General features: G+C 45.1%; 3 protein-coding genes across 3 annotated transcripts in view; all 3 read right to left on the bottom strand.

Moving 5' to 3' along the window:
- Positions 1-1,268: 1,268 nt before the first annotated feature.
- LOC124707596 (V-type proton ATPase subunit C-like) lies at positions 1,269-4,449 on the bottom strand. The gene is made up of 11 exons (XM_047239259.1): positions 4,324-4,449; positions 4,172-4,240; positions 3,920-4,047; positions 3,720-3,819; positions 2,993-3,060; positions 2,667-2,808; positions 2,258-2,374; positions 1,829-1,954; positions 1,608-1,691; positions 1,441-1,520; positions 1,269-1,347 (listed from the first exon to the last, which is right to left on the bottom strand). The coding sequence occupies exons 1-11, from the start codon at positions 4,447-4,449 to the stop codon at positions 1,269-1,271; spliced, it is 1,119 nt and encodes a 372-aa protein (XP_047095215.1).
- Positions 4,450-16,896: 12,447 nt separating this feature from the next.
- On the bottom strand, positions 16,897-24,025 carry LOC124707594 (aldo-keto reductase family 4 member C10-like; the record flags this gene model as incomplete). The annotated part of the gene is given in 7 exon segments (XM_047239257.1): positions 16,897-17,052; positions 17,277-17,528; positions 17,675-17,947; positions 18,081-18,168; positions 18,245-18,321; positions 18,861-18,911; positions 23,909-24,025. Coding segments are annotated over 7 exon segments (936 nt in total). The 3' UTR covers positions 16,897-16,968.
- Positions 24,026-25,856: 1,831 nt separating this feature from the next.
- Positions 25,857-26,962, bottom strand: part of LOC124648640 — a 24,325-nt gene continuing 23,219 nt past the window's right edge. Inside the window, exons 12-14 of the mRNA XM_047188363.1 lie at positions 26,662-26,934; positions 26,339-26,584; positions 25,857-26,209 (exon numbers count right to left, since the gene is read on the bottom strand). Of these exons, the coding sequence (XP_047044319.1) occupies positions 26,123-26,209; positions 26,339-26,584; positions 26,662-26,934 (606 nt within the window). The 3' untranslated portion in view covers positions 25,857-26,122. The remainder of the gene's footprint in view (positions 26,210-26,338; positions 26,585-26,661; positions 26,935-26,962) is intronic.

Raw genomic sequence — 26,962 nt, forward strand, 5'->3', positions numbered from 1 at the left:
GTAGAAAAACATACGATCGTTTCTAATTTCTGATGTATGTGATAATACATGTGAGTCACCATGGGGTGGAGATAGACGAGCTGATTGTGAGCGGTCAAGTAGAGATGGGTCGACGCGTGAAAAATCAAAGATCCAAATGAACTAAACTTGATGTGTTTTCCCTTTTATTGCTTCATGCACGTAATCAACGAACTATGTTGTGTTCTGTGAGCTCACACGAGAAAAGAGATGAGAGCAACTAAGTGTGTTCTTTCAGCTCATACAAGAAGACACAGGAGAGCAGCTGCGCCTGTTCGCGACAATGCACTGAGCAGCGGTTGGTTATAAAACATGCGACATTGCACACTTTCGGTGATCACGTTTCTGTATCATCGGCGGACGTTATTTCATGTCTGGGAATCATACAATCAATTTTATGTACAACTATAGTGTCTAGCAGACCTGAAAACACAAAAAATAGTACCAAACACGTGAAACCAAGGACATTCATGCCAAATAGATAGGAATCAGCAGCAGTCACCGCACTGCCTCGGAATCACCGCAGTTAGTGGCAGAGCAACAGTCCTCGAAATCAGCACCAGTCAATGTCTCCATGCAGCGAAACATGCCGCCACAGGCGGCACCCTGCCATGCCAGCATGCCGCCACGGGCAAGGGCGGCAGGGCCCACAAGCCGATGTCGATGTTAACGGCAGGCTCGGCAGCCTAACGTGCCGCCAGGGCTGACGGTGGCAAGGCCTGCCGCCACACGCTGCGGCGGCATGTGCCACGTGTCGGATGGCCAGCGTGTCGTCGCGATAGTATTGCCATTTGCATTCACAGGTGGTCCTTTTAGCATTTCCTTGGGGCAGGTGGTCTGATCTATCAAAATTTCGAACCTATCACGCTAACAAAAAGTAGCATAAGAAAGGCTGGCAACATGGTTTCGAAAGACAACAGTAATGATATACAACATAGCTCTGGCTCCGTGTCTCACTTTCTAACGTACATTCGCGAAATTAGTCTTGTCCCAGTAACCAATATATACATATATTTACATTTACAACCAACATAAGAACCCATCTCGTGGCAGAAAAAAAAAGGTTCCCAAACGCTGCAAACTCATGGGTTTACCTATGGAATAAGCTAAGCTAAATAAGTAAATAGTAGTATGAACCCATGCATAGAGGATAAGGTATGGCGTTCGAAGCATTTGTTGGTTCAGATTGCTCAAAGCATAGTTGTCCCAGGTCATTTTGCCTGACCACAGAGATCGCAAGAAGCACACGATCACACAACATTTATGGTGGAGGAGACATAAGGGTGGGATTCGTCTCCGAGATCGCCATCTTCAGACTTCCAGTATTTGCTGTAATTCAAGTGTTCATTTAGCAAAAGCATGATCAACTAGCTAGCAAGTAAAAACGCATTGGACCGCAGTCCATACAATATATTGAGTTACCTATTAGCAAAGCCACAAAGCTCTTCTAATATGCTGCTTAGGTTTTTCTCACTCTTCGGAGACGGTGCTAGAACAGCACACTGGTGGACGCAAAAGGAACAACCGCACATATTAATAAGATAGCGAAAAGTATAAAGCTGAGAAACATAGAAAAGTAGGGGAATTACCAGGAATGGTGTTGACAGGCCGTATCTAAGAATGCTCTCTGCAAAGAGAAATACAGCAGAAAAATGCATCCAGGAACTGAATACCTGTACCAGAGTCAGTAAAAGCAGTTAGAACTGAGGAGCCATGAACATTGGTGTTCATATTGGCTACTACTTACGGAGATGAAATAGCCAGTGAAGATATTCTACATTGTATATTTCAATTAACCAGAGACGTGTACCTCGCTGTAGCTGGCATATAAGAATTGCAGAAGAGATGTTCTCATAGCGTCCTCGTCTTGCCGGAGCTTTTCCAGTTCGTCCTTCTTGCTTTCCTGTGCTTCAGGACTGTACGCGAAATCTCGGATCTGGTATCCAGTATGGTACAGAGGTTAATGGATGGCGTAAAGAAAAGGAAAAAAATAATGACAGGCCAACACACAACATTATTTAGAGTCGGAAAAGCTGAAGATAACAAACTTAAGTGTAGAGAGCATATATAAATTGTTCATGCGAAACACAAGATTATTTAGAGTCAGAAGGGTGAAGGGAACAAACTTGAGTGTAGAGAACATATACTCACCATTCTTGCGAAACTAAGCTTAAGTGCAACCAAAAGTTTCAGAATGGGTACCACAAAAATTCAGAATGGGTCAGGGCAACAAACTTACCAGAAAACCTTTCTCACGGGCACAGACTTTAAAATTGTCAACAACCTTAGCAAATAGTGTTACAGTGTAGAGAGCATATTCATTATCCTCATAAAGTCTTTTAGATGATCTTGGCACCTATAATTCAACAACTGGTGAGGCGCATAGAATCGCAAATAGGAAAACTTGTAAGATAATAAAATAAGCTCATCATAAGGGCTAATTAAAGCAGTATCCGAGTGAAGGAGTTGTGAGTGATATATATTTACAATTTCATAGATATCTCAAGGTAGTTATAACAAGAGAGCGAAAAAAGCAAGTGTAGAATAGGGAATTGCAGAAATGGAGCATGGTGCGCAAATAGTTCAATATACAGTTTGTGACCAATATTATCACTACTCAAGTGAATGCCCCAAATTTTCAAACTTACCACAAATGTGTCGAAAAACTCATAGGATGACAACCAGTTCTGTTGGGAGTATTTTGGAACAACAGCAAGAAGTGTTGTTAGATGTTCGGAAGTGATAATATCCTCTGGCTTTACCAGGTTCGAAAGATCACGTGTCACTAAGCTGTCAGACAAGAAGGGCGAACCGATTAGAGTAGGAAAAACAGAACAAATGGAAGGAGAAACTTGATTTTCTTGTTCTTTCTTATACGGAGACTTAAAGGCAATAAACTCAGCAACATAGTGTTAGTATTGAGCAGCAGTTTCTTCTAGCGACTAGTCACACGAGGTGTGCCGTGATGATTTACCTTATACTTTGCTTTCTTGTTATTGATTTAAGCTTGTTCTTAACAGAATTATAGTCCGCTGCTTGAACCTGGAAAAAGAAGGCATGTTCAGCTTCTGTAAATTCAACAATCCTACCAACAAAGATTACGAAGTCACTTTTATCTATTATATCAGAACGAAGTGAAGCTCCATAAACTCAGGATTGAGCCCCATAAGGAAATATACTTCGAATAAGGTTAAAGCCAATATCATAGGCGAGAGTTCAACGTGGAGATTTCGTTATAGAACACTAAACTTTTCTTTTCCTGACAAATCTAGGCACGAGTGAATCCTAATGGTTTCCTCGATATTGGCATGAATTTCTCGAGACAATTCAATGCTACAAGAGGCAAAGCATGAAACAGCTACAGTAGTTGAGCAAATTGCTATGTAGAGAAGCCAAACTACATCACAAAGTGCACTGGCTAACAGCAGCCAGCAAGCTGACAAGGTCCTTCGCCTTTGAACTTCAGATGTTCAAGCGTCAAGACCAAACTAACCAGAAACCGTGACTAATTAGCATATATTTATGTATTCGTTGCTAAAGAGTACATTTGCTAGTAACCAACAACTATCCAAAATATATTATACCCACATTGCCCGACTAATTAATGACCACGCGTAAGTGTGGATGGTCCCAGAATTCGGGCCAGATAAGGGAAGAAGCTACAGTACTGAAGAATCGAAAGAAGAGTTACTTATTATCACCTTCAAGCGATCTTCGATCTTGCGGACCCGTGATAGGATGCTGGCGACGATTTCCTTGAGTGGCGGCTTTACCGGGTACTTATCCTCATCCCACACAAACCTACACGACCAACATTGGAAAGCAAACGCTACAGTTTCATCAGCTGATTAAGCAGACACACACGACACGTCCATACAGGAAAACCTATCGCTGAACAGACCTGGAGAGGTAGGAGTCGACCGGGACGCCGTCCACGGCGAGGGTGCCGCTCCCGGCGTCTCTGTCGCGTTCTAGGTCCTCGATCTGCTTCCGGATCTTAAGCGCCAGCCCCTCGATCAAGACGTTCGACTGCACGGACGGGAGCAACACCGATCGCATCGCGTCAGAAGTTCAGAGAAACGACCTAACAGCAGCTGCTAGCGAGCGAGCGACATGTCTAAATCTTGGGGAAGGAGGAAGAGGGGGCGCACACCCTGACGAGTTCGTCGCTGAGGGCGATGAGGGAGTTGAACGTGGTGCCTCTGAAGCGCGGGAGGGTGAACTGCACGAAGGGAGGCGGAGGAGTGAGAACGGCCGGAAGATCGGAGTAGCAGAGAGAAGACGCTTGGTAGTTGATATGCTTACGCGGTAGAGCGGGGTGTCGAGGGAGTTGCGGGAGATGGATTCCTGGAGGCGGCGCCAGAGGGAGGCTTCAGAGTCGCCGGCGGCGGATTGCACGGGGAGGGTGACGATCAAATATTTCGTCGGCATTGCCACCCTCGGGGGAGACGGGAGTACGTACGGGACGGGGCTTCCGCTGCTAGTTGGATCCGTCCGTGTGTGTTATCGATCGGCCGGTCTCGACGAGCTAGGTTCCTTCTATATATACGTTTCGGCAGTGTTGTAATCAGTCCGCGTCCGATCCTCTCTCGTCATCATGATTTAATCCGAAGTTGGCGTGCACACATAAAACGTTGGACCTATGCACGCCTAGGTCGTGGGGTTTAGAGCATCTCCAACAGACACGCACAGCGCCGTTTTTCCAGTTTAGCACGTTAGCGAATCGTTTTATGAGGCGCTGCAAAATTTAGTGCGCGCAAAACACATCTTTTCCAGGCGCTGTAAAATGCAGCGCGCTGATGCATGCACACATAGAAATCAACAACTAGAAATCGTACGAAGATCAAACACAATCAAATATAAATAGTTTTTACAACACTATTAAATAAAAATTCATTGTTAGTACAACAAACTGTGAATAAATGAAATATAACAATGAAAAATGAGATATAATTACTGGACATTCCATGTCCACCACTCTTCGATCAGATAATTCTGAAGGTCAAGATGAGTTTCCTCCTTCTGAATAGCTTTGTAGGAGGCAATAAACTTGGGAACTCTCTTTTCTCTACTATGCACTCGAAATGGTCGGCCCATCAACTCATAGTGCAAGCAGTCATTGTCTTGACCACGCTCATCTTCGGTGATTATGTTATGCATGATGATACATGCATTCATGATGTATCAAAGGACCTCTTGATCCCACAATCTCGCCAGTCCTTTGACAATAGCAAATTGGGTTTGCAAAATCTTAAATGCTCTCTCAACATCTTTCCTTGCCGCCACTTATGTATTGTGGAATTGAACTTGTTTCTTACGGTTTGACAACTAGCTTCACAAATGTTTACCACTTTGGGTAGATGTTGTGACGCTCCGGAACCGGTACCATGAGGATTTCAGCGAACCCGCCGAAATCCGCACGATATCGATTCTGAGACGCCCTCCGACACAACGTGCGCGACGAACCACACACGTGATGCCAGAGGAATTACCACGAGCAGTAACATTACAACAAGTTTACAATAGAGCCCGCAAAAAACATATATTACAACAACGACTGCAACGAGTCAAGATACAAATATACAATACGAAGATCTAAATCATACAGAAGATCAATACGTCGAGTACGGACAAGATATAAATTGGACTAAGAGTCCTAAAGATAAACGATGGCGTCCATAACCCTGCTCAGGCCAAGCCGGAGGGTAACCTTGCTAACGTCGTCTTCATCGAACATGTCTTCATACCTGCCCGGTTATGTCCCAAAGCAGCAATAAGTACGGGTTCATACTTAATAAGACTTCAAGACGTATAAGCATTCGTCAACCAGTCTTCCTTTGTACTTGAGGCACGCATGGGACTTAGAGTACGCAAGAGGAACGTCATAGGCAATATGGTGGGGTTAAGCGGCAGCGCGCAAGCACTAAAAACCTATAAAGACACTCTAAAACATTCGTCTATCAGAGAAGGTGAGAGAGCGCATAAGCTAGTAGTTCTATACTCTGCAAACAGAACCTAGCCGATGCGATCCCCCTTTGCAAAGAAGTACTGGCAAAAGCACTCACACTGTTGACAAGTTTTATTAAGTAACCGTTGTAGTAATGCTAAATTACTATGCAAGTTATTAGCAAGTTATTAACATCAACATAAAGGTGTAAGTTGTTCTATGATCGAGTTAAACAGCTCCAAATCGTCCATAACCGCAGACACGGCTTATCGATAAGATGTCACCCTGCAGGGGTTGCCCAAATGTAACCAGACGCATGCTCGAACCTGCGTAGCAAGTGCGGAGTCTCACAACAATACCGTTCCCAGTTCAACAAGAAAGTCTAGGGGGGGCACCTGACTAACCTACCCGTATCGAAGTTCGGCCGCACTCCGAAGCGGACTCAGGGTTTGCGACGACGGCTAGACGTGCGAACCACACGCTTCGCTAAACGTCCCGCGGGATACAGTACAAAATATAAACACCTGAAGACAACAGGAAGTAAACACCCGAAGGCAACAGTAAGTAAAGCATGGCATACATGACATAGCAAATAAAACCAAGGTTGTGGCCCCCTTTTCAACTAACTTGAGAAAAGGTAATGGGTGAGGGGGGTCCCAGTAGTAATCCTCACGTACGGGTAGAGCGCTCAATCTCAGAACAAATAACAAGAACTCGGGTCCTAGGGGACATTAGCGAGTCACAGTGCTAATGCTTTCGCAAAGGGCTCACAGATGGCTCTGCTTACAATTTTAGTTGTTAACAATTAAGTAAAGCATGAGTATCTCCAACAAATATATACATAAACCATGTGCCATGATTCCCCAACAGATAACCCGATAAGATAGCGATAACGGTAACAAGATATAAACGGCACTAGCATGCACTACGACTCGCAAGGCAGACCCGATAACCAAACAAAAATTATAGGAGGGTGGTGGAGGGAATATGGGTTGCTTGAGGTAACAAGTAGATAGGACACGTGACAAGAACGCAACTCAAGGCTAGCATAAGAAAGAAGGCAAAATAAAATAGGTGAGCGACTCCTGTAGAGACAGGAGTTTAGGAAATGCTTGCATGTTAAGATTGCCGAGGAACATCCGGAGGACTTGTCGTATCTCACAACACCACTTCGCGATCCTATCCGGGAAGAAGCAAATGCTGGAACACACAATACATTCAAGTCTTACTACGGATAAAGAGTCGACATGCTCAAGATGATATGCATGACATGGCAGCGATGGTGCAGTGCAACTTATTCATATTAATTGGAGTTGGAACCCCGTACAAACAAATTAGGTTGGAGTTACATTTCTACCGGCAAATTTAAGTGTTGATTAGCATGGCATATCATGGCAGGGGTGAGATACTTCAAAATTAAATGGAGCTAGGAAACCTTAGTTGGTGTCCGAAATACTCTGCATATATGTGAGGCGGAAATGCACCAACTATCACGGCACGACATGACGCAAGATGCAAATAGGCATATCGATGGCATATTCATGTTCATTGGATTTTTCTGATCAAAATTCATATATAACACTTTTTATTTCGAGTTACGGTTCAAGAGATATGAATTTAGCAAAATATATCATTTTGTGAAATTTTATGAAAAGCAGAGAAGAGGAAAACGTTTTATACCCTGGAAGAGCCAGCTGCAGGGGCTGACGCATGGGGCCGGCTGCTGACTGGGACGCTGACAAGGCAGGGAAGCTGAGGTGGCTCCGGGCAGAGGCTGGCGGATGGGGCCCACCTGTCAGGTCGGAAAAGATATAAAAAAGTGGGGATTTTGTCTTCCCTAGGAATTGAATACGGGATGTGATGGAAGCAGCGGCTCCAGGAATTGAAGCCTGGGTATTCATTGTAATTTTTTTTAAATGCAATACGTAAACTATAACAATTGATAGCAGTAGCATACCACTATATATCATAGGACTGTATATGTTTATTTTAAAAAAAATTACAATGAATACCCAGGCTTCAATTCCTGGAGCCGCCACTGCTTCTGCCCCGTGGTGGCCTATCTTACTTTGATGTGAGAGGTCGAGAATCTCATTAGTGCAGTATAATCTTTTTTCTTTTTGAATCAACAAGCTTCAATCATCACACTACGGAATTACAATCCTTATATAGGATATCGGCTAAGAAGGGTGGATTGTAATTGATCCAAAGACACTTTCTTCTATCTCTAGAGGCTTACCTAGCACAACTATGATCAACTTTATTAGCTAGCCGACTCCCATACGTAATTTTTGTTGACGTGTACAAGTAGATTGCCTTACCCTTTCCATCAGTTCGGATTTTTGGTTCAAGTGGCTAGTGCATGAAGCTTAACATGGTATCAGAGCCTAGGGTCTCAAGTTCGAGTCCTGGCTTTCACAATTTATTCTAAATTCCCCGCAGCCTCCTGCCTTGCTCGGCCTCCCGCTGCCTCTTTGCCTCTCTACACGTGTTGATTTATCTTCTCGTCTTCCCGTCACACGTGAGAGGGGGTGTTGAAGTGTATAAGTAGATTGCATAGCCTTTTCTATCAGTTCGGACTTTTGGTTCAAGTGGCTAGTGCATGAAGCTTAACATGGTATCAGAGCCCAGGTCTCGAGTTCAAATCCTAGCTTTCACAATTTATTCTAAAAAATCCTCGCAGCATCCTGCCATGTGTCTTCCGCTGCCTCTTTGCCTTCGGATTTTTGGTTCAAGTGACTAGTGCATGAAGCTTAACAATTTTCAATCTAGAAACCACCCCAATAAGCTCATTTATCTCTTGCCTGATGCTGGCGATAGCCGACCTACCTCCGCCTGGATCTTGGATCTTGACTCTTGAATGAGTTTGATGACCTAGTGTGTTTACCTTTTCAATTTCCACATTCTCTGTAGCGAGGCGAACTCCTTCTCTGATCGCACACGCCTCCATGATTAACGGACTTGCCGCAAATTCAAACCAAGCAGGATTGGCGCTTCTGGTGGAAAGGCTTCGGCTCGTGCACGCGGAGCTTACCGCAAGTGATGCTGCAAGGACGCAGGGGGTGGGCTGATGAGGGGTCGGCCTCCATCTCCATGTTTTACCGATGCTAGTAGTTTGGTTTTACCATTTGGCTAAGCTGTCAGGCCTCAGCATGTAATGAATCTCTGAATTATGTAAGGGCTTTATTAATTTAAAGTCGGGCAAGTCTTTGCCTTTTATCTAAAAAAAATTCAAACCATAGAGCCTGGGATTTAACCAACGACCCAGTTTAGTCTTTTACCACAAGACCAACAAATGTGTGGTGCACGTTCATCGCTTCACCAGCTCAGCTGGTATAGTTATGTGTATTATCAAATCTGTAATCCTAGGGAAGAATACACGACGGGACACATTCAACTACTATACCCGTATGATTTTTGGGAGATGCAAGGTTCAGGCCCGACACGGTGACAACTGACAACCACCAGCCAATTTATTTATTGAATCCCTCAGAATTCACCTCACACGAAAGAATTCAAAATTTGAGACATTCGGATGCAATTTTTTGCTACACCCTCTGCTCTTGATTCGAAACAGCTCTCGAGTCGAAACAACTTTCGACCCGTTATATTAATGTAGCATCTGCATGATATAAAAACGAGACAATTGTTAGGGCAAGGGGATCTCCAACAGTCGATGCAAACGGACACGAATCGGCTATTTTGGATCGCGCGGTCGAAATATATATGCTGTACCAAGGTCTAAACATGGTCCAAATATGCGCCGTGATTGCGTCTGCGCCCGCATGTCTACGTTGGTTGTATCCGGGCTGTCAAACAGCTACAGAGATAAGAAAAAAAATCCCATTACTATTGATTGGTCAAAAGGACCATCTTTACATAGATCTTTACATAGATGATTAGTCGAGTTAACCAAAAGCTACAACTGTTGTACCTGCTTGCGTCGCGCGGCCTACTATGGTCGGGGTTACTCGCAGACGCGCCGCCTTCACCGCCCCCACATCCGCCTCCAGTTTGGTCGGCTTGGCGGCCGTACGCCGTAGTCTGCTCCTCCGAGAACGCCTCCACCGCGTGGATGGCGGCGAGGTCTGGATCATCCGGGTAGGCGCGGCTGGACATCTCAGCATGGCAAGCCTAGGTGCGATCGTGCTCGGCCATGGATGATTTCTACGTTTATTGGGTTGAGATATGCGCTTCTCGCCCACCGGCATCGACCATATATAGGCACGGTGGGTTGGGAAACACCAATCCACGCAAACCTCTTCTTGCGCACGTGAAACGGAGGCGAAAATGCGCCAATCTACTGACCATGCGCGGGAACCACCGCCCCTGCGCGGAAAGCTGTAATCGCCGATAGCAGGCCTCAACGAGACTTGACGCTGTCAGAGGAAAAAAAATTGTCGGCCCGCTGGGCATACCTCCGATGCAAACGGACGTGGAGGCTCTGTACAACCGATTTGGTGTCCGTGGGTCGATGCAAACGAAAGCGCGGGGTCACTTTTGGCGTTCGTTTTGCATCAGCCCATTATATATGCCCTAACACATAATCAAGCGCAAGAGAAAAATAAGAGAAAGAAAGAGAAAATATACCAACAACGCCAGATCGACAATCGGATGTCCTCCTTCGGCATCGCGCACGACAGCACCTCCTCCTATGGCTTCAAGAGTAGACTCACATTTTTGTTGGAACTAGCAAGATGGCCCTCGCAAATGCGAGGGCATCATCTTTGGCTTGTTAAATGTACGTATGAGATAATTTAGTGGTGTAATTAGTGTATAGTAGACACATAGCTAAAATAAAAACTATGATAGGTAAAATATAACATACTCCGTATGTGGTAGAGTTCCGCGTGTAGATTTGGAGATATTTAATGAAATGTTTATGTTGAAATGTTATTGTGTCATTTTTTGTGGTATACATTGACTTTTGGAAAATTATCTGGAGCAAATCTAAACGGTATTATTAACTCGGTGCTTTTGTTTGTCCGGGAAACAGCTTCCTATTTTCATGGGGGTTTTTTGAAGTAGAGTTTTCTTTACATATGTCCCCGTAAATTTTAATATCTATATCTATCACTTCTCTGTCGCCTTCGGGCGTCAGGATCGACATCTTTTGGAACAAACCAATGCGTGGGTATATATCTAAGACATCATTCACCATTTGTAAATCCGACATGTTATGGTAAAAGTATTATTAATATTTTCTTTATGATTTCAAGTTTAGGAAAAATATGTCCATCAACTGAACCTTTAATTATACCTTTTTTTCAAGCTACATGTGTCTTAATTTTGTACCTTAGACGTCACCATGATTTTCATTTTCGCCGCTACTATAATTTATCCGGGTTTATTTTTTAATATATACACTCTCTCCTGCTCGCGCGTTTCATATCTTGGTATTTATGATGTTGCATATAGTATTGCTTTGTATACCAGTGTGTTCCCTATCCGCCGAAGGTTATTCGATTTTATTTTCTGCAGTATTAGCATTGATGTATCATGTGAACAATCGATGAAAACAGTTGGCAAAATGTGCCTCTGGATGAAACACCATTGGGTTTCCTCTACTAATTGTTTGCTCGTTTTAGACATCAATGTGTGATATAACATATTAATTGCAGTGATGCATATGGCTTGATATACAAAATTATACTCCTATGTTCCCGAAAAGAAATTATTCATACTTTTCAATAATAACTTTGACCGAGAATTGCTCGAACAATGGTCCATGTTATAAAACCATAATATTTGTTGATTTATATTATAAGGAAGTTTCATATGTTATTTTCTGCGTACTCCACGTACGACTGACGAATGGATGAATCTTCTTGTCGTACAAAGATTGGATAAACTGTGTCGTATGTATAATAGGTCTCTTTATTTCTTGGCACGTAATCCATATTCCGTTTCTAAATCGATTGGTCAAAGTTATATGTCAATTAAGTCTTACATGTATGAAAGAACTATAAGATTTTGTTGCAAAAAATGCTGAAGATTCTTTAAATTAGAGAAGTTGCTGAGCTTACGCAGTGCCATTGACGCCATCACAGATCTTGACGAAGTCACCGTCACTGAAGTCGGTGGGGAAGACATGCAGTTTGTCGCTGAAGCCCTTGGCAAAGACATCTCGATGATGCTAGTGTGTGACTGGTTTGACACACATCACCGCATTGTCAGCTATGCGGCGCCACTGTGTTCTCCATCTGGAAGAAATACCTCTGGTCGAGCACCTTCGGCTCCGAGAAACTTGGGGTTACTCTCGAACTTGTTATCTGGCAGGTTTGTGTCTTGTCAGTTGTCTCAGGTACCCGGCGCTCGACAACAATTCGATGTGCCGACGTCGGTGACTTCCTGTACACTTCCACACGTATATAACCCTTCTCGGGAGGACTCCACGATTGTCTTCCTAAACATGCCGTGTATATGTAAGTGTTGCACTATTAATCAATGTAATTAGATTGAATGAAAAGCTGTATTTATTTTATGAGAACTTGTTTATTTATTTTCTAGACTTACTATGTGTATAATTTTTTTCATACGATCCATGTACGATGGGGTCACGCAAATGCTCATGCATCATACTGCATAACTGCTTCCCGTTCGACTCCCTGTTGTACGATCGTCATATTCCGCGACGTCCGGTCAAAGCTAATAAATTTAACTTAACACAAAGCTAATAAATGTACACTCATTTGTGGGCTTAGGGGTAGTTATACATGTCGCTACACAAATATTGGTATATGTTCATGAAAAAATAAAAAATCACATTCATCTTGTTTATCATTGACTTATATTCTAGATAAATAGAAATCATATTAAAAATATACGATGTGCCTAGCTAGCAATCATCATCTTTTAGGTACCACTTTTAAGAGTCTAGTGAAATCCATGCATGTAGTATCCAAACGTAAATATTTCTTAGATGGGAGTGTACATCTCATGCAAATCGTGTTGTGCTTTCTATCATATCTATTTCCCGGTGGGCCATGCCAAATCCATTTGTGTGTTTTGTTTTAGCTGGACTCGTGGTTCTTCATCTAAATCTTTTTTTCTTGCGGGAGAGCCAAACGTGACCAGGGTTCTAATCACGTATCAGCTTTGCACATATTTTATCATCACGGATCAGTTTTAGAGTCCGGTTACATGGTAGATCTATATAACGTGTCAACAGGACCTACACAGTTATGTAATTGAAATCTTTTTTATTAAATCATAGCCACTGATTTTAGATCTAACTGTTAAAATAATTTAGGCTGTGTGGCTTAACGTGGTGCCTCTATTAAACATCCTTATTTTCCTTTTAGTATATAATAGATGATAGGTTTGCATAAAATAATTCAAAATATTTAGACTTGTAAAAAATAAAAAGTTAGTTTTCTTTTCTAGAAATTTGAATTAGCTTTTCCGACATGTGCTGCTTTTTTTTTATTTACAACTTGCAAGTGCCAGCATTTTATTTTTGGAACCTTTTCCATTGGTAATGAACATTCAAATCTACATGCATGATGTTCTTGATAATTGTTTGTTGATTCTATGTTTTTCAAAAAAATAGTTTTGTGCATTAGAGTTTCTTGAGTATTCTTTGTGATTTAGACTCTAGTATTTGCATTAGATGTAATTTGAATCGACTTTTTCGTTGTGGCATTTGAATGAGGAAATGACAACCATGTTATCTGAAATTTAAGCCCTAAATCTGCAAGAAAACACAGATTCAGAAATACATTATTAGTAATCCAGAATTAGTCACGACCCTAATGAACCCGGAACATGATGTGCCATTGACGGGATTATAAGTGCTCAGTACAGGACACCAGCTAGCCAGTCAATTAAGTGTCGCTCCAGCAGCTAACCAGATTCATTTAATCATGTACAAATAAACCCGCAAATATGCACCGGTATTACAAATTCCAGGCAACGTATCAGAGTAGAAAAATTGCTAGTGGGTTAACCTCCTCCACTCGTTTATCAGGAGCAACCAAGCCCGGGCATACATCGTCCGCGTTCAACAACTCCCTCCCTTGCTTCTTCTCTGAAGCTAGCATCTACATTAATCTTGTAAAACCTCTCACCCGGTTTCTGCCAGTGAACTTTACGTTTTGTTGGATTTTCTCTCTTCTTGTTTCCAATCTTGCCTAGATCAAAGGTAGTTTCCATCACCTATCAAACCGAACCAACTAGAGATCGTCCAGATTCACCGTGCCAAAGCCAAACCGTGTTTCTGTCATTCCAGACCGACCAACATCCACAGAGGATAACACATGCATCTGCTTCACTAAGAGCATGTCTAACAGATCTCTATTTTTTCCCCGTAAAACGCGAGTAGAGGGCCTGTATCAAAAAGATTGTCACGCACGAACCATTCCATCTAACAGACCCCTTATTTCACCTTGTATTTTTGAAAATTGCAAAACCCGGAAAAAATCATCACGTTCATATAAAGTTCATCACGTTCATAGATAGATCATAGATACGGATATACAAAATTGCGCGATCCTACTGGATCATGACTTCTACAATGCGACCTAGTCGTCGAGGATGACGATTCTCGCAGTGGCGGCGGCCTCCCGCACCTTCATCTCCTCGACGGCGGCGATGGCCTGCGCCGCCTCCTCCGCCTCCGCCTCCGCCCCGAGCCTTGTCGGCGGCCTCCTTCATGGACGCGGCCACTGCCTCCAAGTAGAGGGGGTCCTCCCCCTCCTCCGCCTCCTCTTCCTCGTCGCCGGCTCGCGGGGCTCCGCCGCTGGAGCTCTCCTCCCATGTCGCCTTCCACGCGCGCTGCTGCTCCCACGCGCTCCGCCATTTGTCGAAATCGCCGCCGCTCATCGGCTTGAGCGGCGGGTCGACCTTGTGGTAGCGGCCACCCGTCGCGAAGTCACGGAGCGTCGGCGGCACATAGTCGGCGCCGGCGTACTTACACGCCGCACGCCGACTCTTGGCGACGGAGAGCTTAAAGTGGCGGCGCCACGCCTCCTCCATCATGTCCGACGAGCGGGATCGCTTCGATCCGGAGGCGGGCGAGGCGCTACTCCTCCATCGTGCGCTCATGGCCGACGGCGGTGCAAATGCTGCGGCGTGCGGCTGCAAATTGCTCGCCGGAGTGTGTGCGGGGAGGCGGCGGCGCACGGCAGGGCTAGGGTTGCGAGTGAGGGGTTGGACCCCCACTCGCACCTACACCCTGTATATGTAGGGGCGGCGGGGTGGGTTTGACGGCCCCGTATTCCACCTATACGGGCCGGCCCGAATACGGGGCCTGCTGGACGGCCCAAAATGCCCTCACCCCCTATCCCGCCGAAATTATACGGGGTACGCGAGTTTTAAGGGGCCTGCTAGATATGCTCTAAACACTCTTTCTTCAATCAATGGGATGAAGCAACGGAACCTTGATTGAAGTAACATTCTCTGACTTGCGACTTGCAACTACGCCTTCCCCTGGGTCGTGACGTTGCCGCACCCAGTTTATTTCGCCGTTCCCGCGCACCGATGTCCCTGGCAACTGCCGCACCGCTTCCTTTGGCGCGGGTCGCTAACGTCCGCGCATGGTCTACGTCAAGCCACCGGGATCTTCGTTGCCTACTTCGAGTACCGCCGTCACACCAACACACGTAACCTGCATGGACACTCCTGGTCGTCGCAGGCATCGCCGACTACCAGTATGACAGTCTAGGCGTCCAGCATGGCTACACCAGGCCGCCGCTGGTTTTTCGCCGCCTTCTACGTCTCCGTCCACCACGACCTCGTCGCCACCAATGTTATCGTCTCGTCCCCGACTATTTCGTCTACTCCGACAACCGCGGACTACATCGGCACCTCTCCCTCTTTGCCGCTCTACAGCTCGTCACCGTTCTGGAGGCCTCCTCTGTTGGTCCCCCTGACACTGGCGCACGGTCTATAATGGTCCCTGCCCTCGCACGCCCGGTAATGGCAACATCGGTACGTGCTTTCGTCCCCACGCATCCCCGGGCATGGCAAGCCCGGATCTGCGCCTCGTTTTCATCGACTTTGTCTTTGCGTATTTGGTACTGGCAAAACCGGAGTATGCATTCATCCCCGACGTGCACCTAGTTCTGGCAAAACTAGAGCAACACCTCATCCTCGACGGCTCCGACTGCATCGACTTTGGCAACGACACCCCTCTTCGATGATTTCCTCAACGTATTTCTGTCACTCTCGTCGCGCTCTATGCGCTTGCGGCTTCATGCGCGGCTACCTCGACACCGGCACCCGACCACGACCTTGACCAAGGCAACTCCTTGCACGGCTACACCGATCAAGGTTACATCACCCATGCTCTCGACTACCTCGACATCGGCACAAAGGGCTATCACCTCGCATGAGCACATCGGCTTTCTCTACAGTCCAAGCATCCGCGACACGACATTGTGCACGACGCTCCCGCTACGACTACGGGGGAGTGTCAGCCTGTTGGTTCCTACCTTTGGTTTCTCTCGAGTCTGACCATCTGCGGCGCTTCCATTGTTCATGTCACTACCGCTACGACTGCAGGGGTGTTAGAAATATATTTGGTATACGCGTATTTGGTAGTATATGATTTATAATCTAAACCTACTAGGAGAGCCTTCTTGCCTCCAAGTCTTGTACTCCTATATATACTCGTCCGAGAGGCTCAATACAATATCCATCATATTCCGTCAATCTCTTCTCTCCCTCTCTATCCTTCTACAAAAAGTTTACGTAGTATATTTTAAGACAGAGGTAGTAATAAATTAAAATATACATCACACTTTCGAAAAAAGAAACTGAAGGCACACATTATGCTGTAGTAGCATTAAGCACCCGGAAGCAGGCTTCTTTGAGAAATATGCACATATGAAAAGCAGAGCAAATTTCTTTCGGATCTTTGTCCGAACGATAACACAATTATTACATTATCAGGTGGTCAAAACAGAAAGGAAAATATCTGCTCGCGAATACGGATAGATTGTGGATATGCAGCGTTTCCACTAGCTCATTCAGTTTATTCGCTCTAAAAAGGTTCACATGATTTAGATTTCGCCATCCCAAAAATCCTCCAAGGTTTTGTAAACGCTTAGAGGGTGAGCTGCGTACTCAAATCTCAGCAACCTTTCCTGCATTTTTAAAATCAGATAAAATGTCAGATATCAAGAATGAAAGGGTACGATCCGAGTTCTACGAAGATATATTTCTCCGAGAAAAGAAAGGTCTATTCTTTTGAGGTTCTAGATTTCGATGTGGATATCGTTAGGCTACAAGATTCTGGGAGCAACAAACGTGGCCAGAAGTCAATGACATGGAACAACGGAAAAAACATGCGTTCAGAATTCAGACATGCCTGTTTGATCTCGGAGAATTTTGCCATCAAATCTTCAGGAATGGACCAATCAAATATGTCGAAGTTCTGCATAATCCTTGCTGTATTGGAGCTCTTTGGGAGTACACTCTGTCCCATTTGAAGGCCCCAGCGCAGGGCGACCTGTGCAGGCGTTTTCTGCAACTTCTCAGCAACAGAGATGACAATAGGATTGGTAAGGACACTAGGCCCATTGACTTCTGATGTCCCAGGTGAACCTAATGGCGAATATGCCTGCAATGACAGAAGAACATATGTCACTTGTGCAGTGAGAATATAGGGGCACTTGTGCAGTACTAGAGTAAACAAATTAAGATGGCAGGTCAGAAAAAACTGGAAGAAAAGCTACTAGAATATTAATAATGACATTTCAAGCTTACAGAAAGATGTACACCCCTTGACTGGCATAGTTTACGGAGCTTGTCTTGCTGCCAAATCAGATGGCACTCAACCTGGTTGACTGCTGGAGACACGCGTGCAATGGCAAGCAAATCCTCCAACTTCTTGCAAGAAAAGTTACTCACACCGATTGCTCGAGCTTTGCCAGAGTCGTATAGCTTCTCCATCGCTTCCCATGTAGCAGGAATATCAGGTGGGAGAAAGTCTTCAGGGTTCGATGTAGTTCCTTTTTTTAAACGGATAGGTTCATGAATCTATAAAAGTATGATCATTTCAACCAACAAAATCAGGTAACAGGTGGTGTGTCTTCTTGGTTGATTCATTTACTCAGTTTTTCTTGAAAGAGATTCATTTGCTCAGTTCAAATAACTGGCTTTAGGAACTTACAAGGAACAAATCCAAGAAGTCAAGCTGCAAATCTTTAAGAGTAGTGCCAATTGCCTCTGGAACATCTTCAGGTGCATGATGATCAGACCTGCAATATTCAGAATATTCTTGACAAGACAAATAATTCCACTTGCTTCAACTGAGGTTGGGAAATGAAGCCTAACCATAACTTAGAGGTGATAAATAAATCTTCACGCTTCACCACACCTTCGTCAAATAATCTCTTCAAAGCCAAGCCAACCTATGAATGGGCATTGGTTCAATTTAGTTAGCTCTATGTCATAGCATATTTTCAAATCAAAGAAATAATGTGGCCACTCTAGAAGGTTTAGCCCAATGTTCCGAGGTAATTTTTTCAGTTTCGTTCATGCACTGTCTCACATCTTATCGCTTGTGCCTGATTCAAAATTTCAGAAGTGAGGTATTTCCTTCAGACTTATCATCGGTATATTAAGGTATATTTCCATCAATGTTGTTTTAAGAAAAATGTAATTTACGTTCGGGAAAAAAACTTCAGATATATATGATACGCACATATATCAAAAATAAAAGAGTATGATCTCCATATCATATAATTTAAATATTTAGACTAATGTAATATTTATGTGGGCATCAAACAATCTGCAACATGAAAGTTAAACATATACTGAAGTTTTATTTCATGAATTCAGTAATCAGTTCAACTTAACCCATTAAGCAATCTTTTTTTTTTGATAGCAGCATACACATTGAACGGACAAACATACGATGGAAGCTATGGTTCAAATAATTATTAAATACCTCTTTCTCATTACAGTATATTGAAGCACAATCAATATGCCGATATCCAGCCTGCCACGAAAGCATGAAACTTTTAGAAGGTGGAATAAGGCCACGATAAAATTGGATATATGTAAGACTAAAATATACAATAAAGAAACATTACAACAGATATGAACAACAAAATCTAGTGAACTTAAATATTGGAGATTTTCCATAGTAGAAGCGACTATTGGGCTAGTTTAGGTAACTGATTCAACAGAGATTTCCACTTAGCAAGTCAGTTTGATCCTTAATAGAAGTCACTCATTATAAATATTAAAGTGAAGGCTCCAAGTGCCCGGCTTTAAATTAATAATGCCACAACCGGGCCATGAGATTTACAGCATCATGTTGGATTACCAGCTACACGATATAAGCACAAAGTAAAAAAAATAAGGCTCCAGAAGTTGCGGGAGAACAAGCAAAGCTATCCTAGCTTAAACTACGAAGCTTGCTTGGTCCCAGCAATGAAGCCAAGTCTTCAGTTGCACGCAGGAGTCGCCCAACCTAATCAAAACCAAAAAGAACCCGACTTGCATCCACATTGCAAACCATTGGAACAAATGCTAGACCAGCAAAGAGCTCAGATCCGGAGTCGACATGAGAGGGGCTTTGAACGACACCTCCAAGGAGGGGAACGGCGCCAAACAATGTCATTGTCGATGGCACGGAATCGTGCAAAGCTTTTGCCAATGCCCCTACCCAACATTCCATCGTCCACCAAACCACCATCCTTGGGAAATTTCATGAGTTAAAACACGCCCATATTCATGGCAAGCCACCGCCCCAAAAGAACCACCAACACACATCAGGACGGCCGCCGAGAGAATGAGTCTAAGAGGATCACCATGCCTAGGTGCTTGGCGACAAAGAGACCATGGGGGACTCTAAAGTCACAGTAGTAGCAAGAGTCACACCAAGGCCCATGGTAAAAGTAGACACAAGAGGCGTGATCCATCAGATCGAGGGATATGGGCACACCATCCATTTTTTATTTTTTGAAACGAACCAACTTATATTCATATGAAAAAGAGTACAGAGTTCAACCAAGAACACACAAAGAGAGAAAACAAAGAACAACAAAGCTTGCACTCTCCATCTACAACCTCAAGATCGCCACCGAGGACGACCACCACTGGAGCAGCAGAACCCCTAGCCCTGAGACATTGACGAGCCGCAGCGACCACCAACTCCGAGGAGCTGGATCTGGAGACGAAGATCGAGCATCGGCCGGGGGCACACCCCGAGCTCACGCTGCACCTGATCTGGGACCAACGCCACAGATCAACCACCTTCTTACCACGAACCTGCAAAGCCGCCGTCTTGGATCCCCTCCTCCAGTCTTGGACACAGCGCCAGATCCGCCGCCAGCACAGATCCGACAAGAGAACGAAGAACACGAGCACCACGCCGGGCCTCGGTCCTCTGCAAGTCGAGCACGACAACGATGAGCCCCGAAGAGCTCCACCGCCGGAGAAGGCCGCGTCGACCGCAAAACACCCACCGCCAGCCCCACCTCCTCCTTGGCGCCGCCGGCGAGATCTCCTTCCTACCCTACCATATGTGCATGCCGGAACCGGGGATCCCCCACCCTCCCGCCGCCGGAGCGGCCGGCGGAGGAGGGGAATCCCGCGGCTCACCGGCGAGCACGCGGTGGATCGGCCGGAGTCGCCCAAAAAACGCCTCTCTCTCTGCTACAGTGACGGGAGAGGATAAGGCCGGAATGTTTTTTCCATCCATATTTTTTTCGATAAAGGGCATATATTAATATCGTGAATATATCAATTACACTCAGCCTCTTCAACAACATTGTGCCCTAGTGGCAATACGGATGCACACAACCGAAATAAGAAAGAACAATTACATGAAATAAAAAGCTACAGTGAATTGTTCCTTGTAACAACGGCCAGACACCACAAGACAACACTAGAAATCCACCATCTCCAAAAGCGATGCCTCCAAGAAGGGAACAGTGCACAAGCGCCGTCATCGCCATGATCAATGACCATAGGTTTTCACCCGAGAGAAAGTCTGCACTCACAAAACAATGCCTTCAACAAGGCTATTGCCAGGCACAACCAATTAAGGCCAGATCTTGGGTTTTCAATCTGCAATTTTAGACACTGAATTCCTATTGTGTTGCCCCCACTTGTCGATACCACTGCTCAAAGTCACGAATCACCAAGCCAAAATCTCTTCACCACCAGAACTGAAACCTCCATCGCTAGTCCTCAGTTCTCGGATTCCATGACATTCTCTGCGTATGACTTCACCGCGGAACCAAGACATGTCCCACGATGGCAACATATCGTAGAGCTTCGAAATGCTCACTCTGAAACCAAACGGTCAAAAAATACACGGTTGTGCGCGACCGAAATCCAACCGCTCCGGCAAACTCCAGGCATGTCGTCCATTTGGAATTCCCCGATGTAGCCTTCCGGAACTCGACCATTCGTCCAAGATCAATGAAGACAGGTCACACGAAAAGCGACACTCACATGAGTTGCCTAGCGAGCAATGGCCTGAACCATGCCCAGTTTTCACCGGAGGCGCATCTACCCCCAATATCAGGACACCACGACAGGAATACGGAGACGGCGCAGGTGCAGACTGTTGCCAACCTACCTACCCACGAAAATTCGGTGGCTTAGCTCCAACCAAGCGCACCAGCGACACGCTCCAAAAATACGGCAAGGACCAACTCCTACCAAACTAGTCATCGCCAAAGCCAACCAGCTACCTCAACATACAGCTGGTCGGTGGCCCGATGGCGCCAGATATAACCGTTAGGCCGCCACACCGGTGAGCTAACCCCTGACAATCATCAAGCCCTAGGAAAGAACTTGTCGAAGGGAACCGCAGCACCACCATGGTGCAAATCTGAACCACCTAGCACATCCCATCAAATCCTAGATGGGATTTGGGGGTGCAACCACACCCTGAGTGGGGATAGGCTCGTTGGCCCAAAGGCTAGCCGGCGGTGAAGATCCGTGCCCTCGACCTGAGCATCCGACCAAGGAGAGAGGAGGTCGTCCATGGCATAGGGGTGGGGATGGATCTCATAGACGCACGCTCGGGAGGAGGGGAGGGTAAGCGACGGAAGATCCCCACCGTTGTGACGACGACAAGAGAGGGAGGCACGAGGGATGGGGACGCCGTCGATGGTAAGTGTTTTGCCCCAATGTGGTCCTAGAGCAACATGGGAGGCAGTCAATCATACATACTAGAAGGATACCCCGCGCGTTGCAGCGGGAATTTCTCCGATAACTCTATTTTGTAAAAAATAAATGGATATAAGTTAATTGGAATAAGATGTTATTTGTAGGAACATGCATGCTTTAGTTGGCGCTAAATAGTCAGGAGGCTAACTGGAAAAAAAAAACTGACTTGAAATGGTTATGTAGTTGGCGGCTAAAAGTTGATGATGTGGATAATTGGATGGCTTAAAAATAGATGATGTGGCTTGCATGTAGAGTATTAATGAATGTTAGTGGGGGTGACGTGGACAATTGGATGACTAATAAAATGGATGATGTGGATAGCTTGCATGCTGAGATAGACAACTTAAATGACCCTCTAGTGGGGTTTTGCTTTATAAGAGATATAGATATTGTCGGTGGCAAAGAACACAAAGTTGAACATGTCCCAAGGAACTATGGAAAATTATTTATTTACTCAAAATTTCACTAGCCTTGGATCATGTAACCAAAATTGATTATCCATTGGCAAAATTACACAATAGAGGCTTCACAATAAAATAAATGGACAGCCGGTCCCTCTAATTGTAGGAGCACAATTATAGATCATATATTACCCCACCAGTGGAGAATTCGGCCTAGGGTGGGGTAGATCTTACTCGGGCTGGGATTTTTTTCTTATTTTATAAAGAAGGCATATAAAGCTGCACCAATGTTAGGGTGGGCGGGAGATGATGCAAAACATCAGGCTAGGTTCAATCAACTAGATTAGAAACTATCACTGATCGGCAAATCTGATGCTCGTAGCACGCGTTAGCGCCACGACACGTACCCTTTCTCCTTGAGCGTGTGTGTCATATCGTGGTATGGCCTAGCTCGACGGCGGTGGGAGAGGAAGAACATGTCTGGAAGGAAGAAGATGGTCAGGAGGAAGAAGGTGACCACACACCCAACTCGCCAGAGACACAAAAGACCCGGTTGGCTGCTGTGTCCCGAGAGAAGGTGAGACCGATACCTCACCGGAGACGGGGACAATGTGGCTGGCCGTGCATCACCGACGGAGCGAGGCTGATAACTTAGGGTAGGGGTGCAGGGTCTTAGGATTCTGGGGTGGGATCTAGCCGAAAACGAGGCTACTGTTTTGTGTGAGGGGCGCCGAAGAGGGGGATGTGAGGGGTTAAGAGGTACATGGCGGTGGCGAATCGGTGGTGAGTGGCGGGTCGAGGAGGGAGGTGCGGTCTGACGCCACGAGAGTGGTATCGACTGCGGGTGGTGGAGAAAGGCGGCCTAGCCGGTGGCAGTAGCATCGGGGAATGAGATGCAGTGGACAACGGTAGCAGCAACAACAACAAATATGAGATGCAGTACTAATCGTTCCTAGAAATCAGCCAGCCAACAACTGCATGCATATTAGCGTATACAAAAGATGGTAATCCCTACATTCCATGAAGGTTATCTATGATTTATCAAAATTTAGATGGAGGGAATATGAAATTTGGAAAAATATATTGTCTAATGTTGACTGCTTAATAAAAATATACTAGCGGCAAAGAAGTATTTTCCTAAACGATTAAAGAGTTAAATGTATTTAGTTTACAGAAAAACCCCTTTGGATAAATTATATAGAAATCTATTCCTTTTGTGGGTATTTTGCGGATGGCCAACAAACTTTGGGGACATAATGCAAGGCTAGTGAACTTTTTGGTAAATAATCAATTTCTCGATGAATCGCAGAGTCATCTCAACACAACATACAGATAGAGATATATTCAAGATTCACAAAAACCATGAAAAGGGAATCAATATAGAACTAGAGAAATCGGAGAAGACCTTGACAGCAGCATAAATGGCGTTGCCCACAACATCAGGCTCTAGCTGCCATGTGCCTAGGCCGATCGAGGGGATGCTTGCGCCAGTGTTCAGGACAAAGGACTCAGCCATCTTTGATCAGGACAAGCCGCGTGAGACTGGAGTAAGATAGGTGAGAAAGACTATCAAAGAAGATGAGTGACGGTGGGCTTGGGGTTGGGGGTGGTGGTTATATATTCGTTCTGGATAAGTACTGTGGGCTTGCTGCTGATGGTGGTGGGTATATATTCGTGTTCTGCATAATGGATGCTGGTGGGGGTATCGATTCGTTCCGCATAAAGAGCACATGTGACGGAGTGAGCGACGCACGATCCTTTATTAGTAGCAAAATTATAAGAGCTACTCTTTTCTAATGGAACGAGACCAATAGTGAATCTGTACAAAACCTATGTCAACTACGAAAGGAAAAAGCAAACACTCATTAGGGTATCCAACTTTTGTATCATTTTCATGATGCTTCCTTTGCTAATAAAGGTACAATGGTACATTGCTTAGTTCTATGATGGACAGCTCAAGTGCATTCAAAACTAAATTCCTGTTTCGATAGATAGTTGTTCGTAGACGCTTTAGCTTTTGTGCTCATTGTTATTTGCCCAAAACTATGCAAATTATGTCTACAATATAGATGATATGCATCGAACTGCTCTACATAGTGATTAACTTGCAATGCAACATTTAACATATGGCAATTATGCACGCATTATTCACAAGATCCTTGTAGAACCTATAAGTTTGCTGCATGTATGTGTTTCTTTTCAGGAAGACTTGTACATAGGTAAAAAATCAAGTTTCGTAGATCTATTTTAGGAGACACATCGCAATAAGAACGACTGCTACTCCCCTGCAGTAGAACATGTATTTGTAAATAGGCTTTTGATGAGTTCTCGCCAAAACAAAGCTTTATAAATTGTTTCTTCTAATACCAATATGTCTTTTGTATTTATGGGTAAACAAGGCTAAAGTCGAAGATGAGATGTGTAGACCTACATTAGATGGAGAGAGCGAGAATGGGACCCTGGTTTTATCTGAGGTAATTGCTAGGAAAATAAAGAAGCCTATGTTTCTTCAGAATGTGAGACTCGAGCATAAACCCACTCGATCAAATATGAGCACCCTAACTGATTTACTGGAGACAGAGCGGGGGAAAACGAAGCTGCAAGATCTCGTCGACTCCTAGAAAGCTAATCTATCCGAGCTTAACAAAAAGATACAAGAAGGAAAAGATAAGCAAGTTCCACTTAAGGGAAAGCTTGATACATTTACTAGATCCGTGTATGAGGTAAACATGGTGAGCTGGTGATGCTATGGTGGATGGTTGAACTGTATTTAGGCTTGTGATCTTGCTTTGGTGCAAGTTGAACTTCTATTTATTTTGAAGGAATTTAACTGTTATGTGGATGGTGCGGATACACATGTTGAACTAAGATCATATGTAACTCGATACACTGTTTTCTAAATATTCCATGTGTATTATGTATGTCTGTAGTAATTATTATAGGACGCCATGAAACAACTCGGCCAGACAAACAGGCCAATATAAACGAGTCAATACGAATGGACCGGTACAGATAGGCTGAGTTTAACAGGCCAAGACGAGCAGGCCTTGCATAACGGGACAGCCAAGACAACCGGTCGGGCTGTATCAACGAACCACTATTAACACACCGGCATTGATGGCCTGCAAGTAACGGGTCAGGTTCAATTAGAAATAGTAGGTCAGGATAGTAACTCCGAACATATATTCTGAGTTTAAAAGGCCGAACATGAGTGGGCTAGATAAGTAACAGGACCGTGATATATATGGGCCATGAAAAATGTGCCGCTGCTAAAAGCTAGTATAAAGAGGCCGCATTAAATGGTCCGTCTCGAATAGCAAATTTACATAGCCCGGTACAGCCAACCAGGGCCCTGCAACCAACATGCGACATGTCAGCATTGAAACGAGCCACGTGTCCACCTTAGAATAGTGATTCAGGACTTAACTAAGTCACTTTTGCAAATTACTACATTGTGACAGCGGCGAAGCTCAAGCTCACTCGACTGCCTAAAATGGAGGAAGGGCAGCAGACCAGCAGTGCACCGAGAACACACTCGTTATTCTGTGCCCTAGCAACGTTCTGGTGTATGCGTCTAGCCAAGGTACAGTCAGGTCACACACTTCCCAGACGAAGTAGTTTAGACTATTTCCCCATCCCAAACCTCTTCGACGGATTTGAGCAAGCCTTCCGGGTGTGTCCAGAACGCCCCTCGGACCAGCTTCACCTGCAAATCACAGTCACCCGCCAAGATACATAAGTGATTATGCTATGCATGCTACCATTGACATCGTGTCAACACTGCAGCTGCTGTTTTCAGCATATGTTGCTGATGTTGATTTCTTCCTAAACTTGCCTGTTCGATTTCAGAGAAGCTGGCGAAGAGGTCGCTGGGGATGGACCAGTCGTAGACGTCGAGGTTGCCCCTGATCCTCTCCTCGTTGGTGCTCTTTGGGAGCACGCTGTACCCCGTCTGGATCCCCCACCGCAGCGCCACCTGCGCCGGCGTCTTCCCCAGCTTCTCCGCCGTCGACACCAGCACCGAGTGCTGCAGCACGTTGTCCGCCTTGAACATCGCCGGCGAGCCCAACGGCGAATAGGCCTGGATGCAACAAATTTCAGCAACGACAATGTTATTTTTTGCGTCGGACAGGCATAATAAGCAAATACTGTACGTACCGAGAGGTGTATCCCTTTGGAGGTGCAGAGGTCCCGGAGCTTGGCCTGCTGCCAGACGGGGTGACACTCCACCTGGTTGGCGGCCGGCGGCACGCGCGCGATGGCGAGCAGCTCCTCCAGCTTCTTGGTGGAGAAGTTGCTGACGCCGATGGCACGGGCCTTGCCGGAGTCGTAGAGGCTCTCCATCGCCGCCCACGTCGCTGGTATGTCGGACGGGATAACGTTTTCTGGGCCGAAGCGGGAGCCTTTCTTCAGCCGTATAGGCCAGTGTACCTGACGAAGGAATGCATCTTAAGATACT

The sequence above is a fragment of the Lolium rigidum genome, chromosome 4, assembly GCF_022539505.1.
Source record: "Lolium rigidum isolate FL_2022 chromosome 4, APGP_CSIRO_Lrig_0.1, whole genome shotgun sequence".
In the NCBI taxonomy this organism is placed as follows: domain Eukaryota; kingdom Viridiplantae; phylum Streptophyta; class Magnoliopsida; order Poales; family Poaceae; genus Lolium; species Lolium rigidum.

Bases quoted from the DNA above. Each gene is read 5' to 3' on its own strand.
- LOC124707596 (XM_047239259.1), bottom strand. From the start codon at position 4,449: ATGCCGACGAAATATTTGATCGTCACCCTCCCCGTGCAATCCGCCGCC. The intron at 1,955-2,257 runs GTAAGTTTGTTG...ACTGGATACCAG, and splicing joins CCCGTGAGAAAGGTTTTCTG to ATCCGAGATTTCGCGTACAG. The intron at 1,692-1,828 runs GTACACGTCTCT...ACTCTGGTACAG, and splicing joins TATATGCCAGCTACAGCGAG to GTATTCAGTTCCTGGATGCA.